Source organism: Benincasa hispida, chromosome 1, assembly GCF_009727055.1.
Source record: "Benincasa hispida cultivar B227 chromosome 1, ASM972705v1, whole genome shotgun sequence".
Classification (NCBI taxonomy): Eukaryota; Viridiplantae; Streptophyta; class Magnoliopsida; order Cucurbitales; family Cucurbitaceae; genus Benincasa; species Benincasa hispida.
The window spans coordinates 67016617-67021569 of NC_052349.1; the positions used below are offsets into that span (position 1 = coordinate 67016617).

At 32.1% G+C, this 4953-nt stretch overlaps 1 protein-coding gene across 1 annotated transcript; it reads left to right on the plus strand.

Annotated features, from left to right (window-relative positions):
• Positions 1-2118: 2118 nt before the first annotated feature.
• On the plus strand, positions 2119-3263 carry LOC120068077 (NDR1/HIN1-like protein 13). Its single transcript, XM_039019794.1, has one exon. The coding sequence runs from the start codon at positions 2213-2215 to the stop codon at positions 2987-2989; it is 777 nt and encodes a 258-aa protein (XP_038875722.1). The 5' UTR covers positions 2119-2212; the 3' UTR covers positions 2990-3263.
• Positions 3264-4953: the final 1690 nt, after the last annotated feature.

The following is a 4953-nucleotide window of genomic DNA, read 5'->3' on the forward strand; positions in this document are numbered from 1 at the left end:
ATCCACGCGATCAGCTAGATGCGTGCCCAGGCACCCACTACTACCTGTGCAGGAACGACCACTCAATGTGTCCCTCTGCCCATCTACGCGCACTGACGCATCCCTCTGTCACCCAACGCCTTCCAAAGTGTCAAAATAACCTCTAAGAAGCTATTTTGAAATAGCTCAGCCTATCCTTGGGTTATTTTAAGTGGGTAAACTGGTTTTATGATCTTTAAGGTTATTTATGAATAAATTGAGATTATTGAAGAAATAATGGATCAATTCTTGGAAAAAGGAGAAATCCAAGGGGCTAGACAAGGAGCGGCCTAAAAGAAATCTTATAGGAGAAACTGTGAGTGGTTACTCCGGTGTTTGTATGATGGATTTCTATATATGTATATATGAATGATATATATATATATATCTAAAATGTTGGCATGATTAGGAAAGGTATTTTGTCTGAATTTGTTGTGGTTGTATTAGTATAATACATGAGTAGTTGTATTGGAAACTAGGCTTGTACTTGGGATATTGTTAGCATGCTTTGTGGTCACTTGGTTGGGATTGCCAGAGTATCTGGCTGGGATTGTCAGCGTACCCAAGCAAGTCTAGTAGGAATTGTCGACATGTGCACATTCAGAGGTTATCGGATGCTGAGATTGTTTTCACATCGGACATTGCGGGTTATTTGCGGAGAACACCCGAGGGGAAGGGGGGTTGGGATTACAAGTTCTTGCCAGGAATATCCAGCTGGCAGGCTGGAGAGGGTACATTTATTAATATGTGAACTATATTTGTTTCTAGAATTGTATTTCCCAATAATGCATTTCTAAAGTTAAGCTTGATTTCTTACAAACGCACAACTCACTGGACTTATAGCTCACGTTTTCCATGTTTTATTTTTTTTCCCTTCCCTAGATAGCGGACGCGGATCGGTTGGGAGAACCACTAGAGGTCTAAATTAATTAATCTCATAGGGCGGGACTTGGATCATGTTAATTGGAAGTCATTAGTTAAAAACATATAAAACAATATGTTTAGTGATTTATTTTCACTATTAAATTATAGAAATCTAGCTGTCAAGCTGACGAGGGCAGACAGTTAATACCACAAAAGGGTGATGTTGGCTGTTTTCACATCCTCTTTTCTGGAGGATAAAATTCGGGAGGGGATGTGACAAGGTGGTATTAAAAATGAAATAATGTTAAAATTTCACCAAACAAATGAAATTTAGACCAATATTATTTAATTGTGTCATAATAATATCAAGAAAAAATATTTTTTTTTACAGTTAAAATGTATTAACTTTTACTATAAACTTTTAACTTTTAAATTTTTTTTCCTTAAAAAGGAAATATCTCAAGGAGTATCAATCCTTGAATTTAACCACTAAGTGAAGTTTCATACAACAAAATACATCTATTCTCGTTCAATTAAAAGAATGAACTAGGCTACATGTTAATGGATTGAGTAACATTTGCATAAAAAATTATGGATTTTTGGGTAGTTTTACTCTTACTTAGTGGGGTGATTTTGAGATCTATTTTCTTTCTTTTTAATATGGTGTAGAAGTATGGATGATTATGATTTGTGAAGGGATTACACCTAGTTAATTAAATGGTGTATCAACTCAGTTATGTAATGTTCAATTTACTCTCAAGAATTTAGATGATCAAATAGGTAAAAAAAAAGTTACCACAAATATTTATCATAAGAGATATTATCCATATGAAGAAAATCTTTGAATTGATTACTAATTTTCAAATTTATTTACTAATTTAGCCAATATAACTTTGGTTGGAAGTAAATCTTAAAATTGATGATTAATGAAATGTCTCTAAAAAAACAAAAAAGAAGTAACAGTGTGTTATTTTCAAAAAGGCCACTCAACAAAAATGTCACAAAATTAATCCAATTAATATATAAAACCTCACAAATTTGGACAAAATTGAACTTTTTAAGTTTTTAACGCGGTTTTTATTTAAATTTTCATTAATTTTAATTATAAACAATAAATATACATTTGATATGAATATTATTTTCATATTCCCAAATAGACCCACTTTATTTCTACAAATTACAGTCAGCCCCAATAGCCCTCAGTTTCTCTCTCTAAAATTGGTTAAAAAGGCACAGACTTCCCTTTTTTAAAAGCCTTTCTTTAAATCCCATTTTCATTTCAGTGAAATAAATAAAAGTCATCTCTAAATTCCCTTCATCTCCATCCCCAATGACGGACAGAGTCCACCCCAACGCCGCCGCCGCTGCCGCTGCCGCCAACGGCGCTCCGGCTGCCCCCAAGACCGCTCCATTTCCCGCCACGAAATCTCAACTCTACGGCGCCAGCCGCCCTGCCTACCGCCCTCAGCCACACCACCGTCGTCGCCGCAGCCGCAGTTGCTGCTGCTCCGTCTGCCTCTGGTTATCCCTTACTATCATCCTCCTAATCTTCCTCCTCGCCATTGCCTCCGCCGTCGTTTACCTAATCTACCGCCCTCACCGACCGTCGTTCTCCGTCTCCGCCGTGAAACTCTCTCAGTTCAACATCACTTCCTCTTCACTTCTGAATTCTAAGTTCGATCTCAATGTTTCCACCAGAAATCCTAACAAAAAGCTGGTGTTCACTTACAATCCGGTCTCGATTTCAATATTCTCCAACGAAATCGATATCGGCCATGGAGTATTGCCTGGATTCGTGCACAATACGAAGAATACGACTCTATTGAAGACATCGATTATCAGCAAAGGCCAACAACTTGATAGTTCATCGGAGAGTACCTTGAAAAGTAGTATGAAGAGCAAAAAAGGTTTGCCGTTACAAATTCAACTCGATACAAAGGTGAAACTGAAGATGGGAGCACTTAAAAGCCCTAAAATCGGAATTAGGGTTTCTTGTGACGGAATTTCTGTAAACGTTCCCACTGGTAAATCTCCGGCCACCGCCTCAACTTCCGGTGCAAAATGCAAGGTTGATCTTAGAATAAAGATCTGGAAATGGACCATCTAATAACAGAGGATAAGAGAGAAAATTTGAAGAACACGAAGAAGAAGAACAAAAAAAAAGGTCTATGGTTTTATTTTATTATTATTACTTTTTTTTTTTTTTTTTGTATTTTTCTTTTCCCGAAATTTAATTTTCGCCATCTCTGATTATATATTTTTTTTCTTTCTAAACTTTCGTAACATTTTTTGTTTTTGGCTTTTTTGTTAAAATATTTAGAATATTTTGTAAATGGAATTAAGCCTGATGATTGAATTGTGCGTAAGAATTTGATTTTCCATTTTTTCCCCTAAATTATTTTGATTGGATCTAAGTTATAGAGTTGTAGGTAATATTAGGAGATATAGTAAAGTTATAATGTAATTAAATTAATTAATAAAGAAAATAAATGATTGTTAGGTGATATGTGTTAAGTAGTTGTTGGAAAATACAGAATTAATTTGGCTGGCTTTACGATTTAATTATTCTTTGCTGTAAAGAACGTGTGTAAGAGCAAGAATAGCTGTTTTATTTATTTATTTGTTTATTATTCTTTTTTTTTCCCTCCTTTTGGAAGCCTTTGAGATGGAATTTTAGACATAGAAAATGCACTTATGGTTTTAAAGGGAGAAGAAGCTGGCCATGTGATAATTTACAAGTTTATCCCATGAGAGGGAATTCTTTTAAAACAAATTACTAAAATTATATTTTTAAAAAACACGGTTTAAATATTATTTTGGTCTCTATACATTTGGTTTTGATTTATTTTGGTCTTTGTATTTTTAAAAATTTTATTTTGATTCTTATATTTTCAACTTTGATTCATTTGTTTATTTTGATCATTATACTTTCAGGATTGATTCATATTGATCCTTGAACTTTAAAAAATGATTGTTTTGATACCTTAAAAATGAATGACCAAAATGGTCTTTTTTTTTTTTTTTTTTAAGTACCAGTAACAAAATGAAGAAATCTTAGAAGTATAAGGACAAAAATGAACTAAAATAAAAAATACAAGGTCCAAATTAGTATTTAAACAAAAAAATCCCATATTAATATTATTCTTAATTTTTCTTCAACATTTCAAAAATACTTTTAGAGTAGAAATCTTTTAGAATATCATACCAAAATTGGTACCTAAAATAGTATATTGATCTAAACTTTCATTCCATGTCATTCTACAATATTTCAAGTCTTAATTTATGTTCAAGTTTTCATTTTTAGAAGAAAGAATGTATTTTTAAACAAAATACAAAATTCATATATATAGAAAAGGAAATTCCCTATGTTGAGAAAGGTTTTTATTAATTATCCTAAGAATCTAACCGAAGCATTAACAATAAAATGATATTTAAGTTAAAGTAATTGACACTTTAACAAAATGAATTGTAATTGGAAAGAGAGGAGATTAGGGGAAGGATGGATGAGGAGGAGAGGAAAATAGAGTGGACTAAGCTTTCAAAATGAGTGGTTGGACACAACCAAAAGTTCAAAAGGGTCATAATCTAAATTTTGTTGTGTAATGAAATAATTAAATCAAGCAATTTTGTTGTGTATGAGCTGTATTCACAAATATATTATACCATATAATTTCCTTTTTTTAAAAAAAAAAAAAAATACTTTAGAAATATATGCCATCTAATCTAGCTTTTGCAAAAAAAAGTAACAATAATAAAATTAAAAAATAATTTTAAAAAACGTCATTAAATAAATAAATAAAAAAAAAAAAGAGGTGTCGGTGGAGCCGTGGAATGACTTTAATTTACTCTACTTTTCATTCCTTCTTTGAATTATTGTGGTTCTCCTTTGTCCAATTTGGTCCCACTCCTTTGTACAAAATTATATATATATATATATATATATATATAAATAAAGGGTTTCTGAATTTTAATAAGTGTTAATGTAGTCCTTATATTACTGTACAATTGGCAACTCTCTTAAGATAAATATTATTAAAATTTTGATGAAATTTCTTTTATATATATAGATGA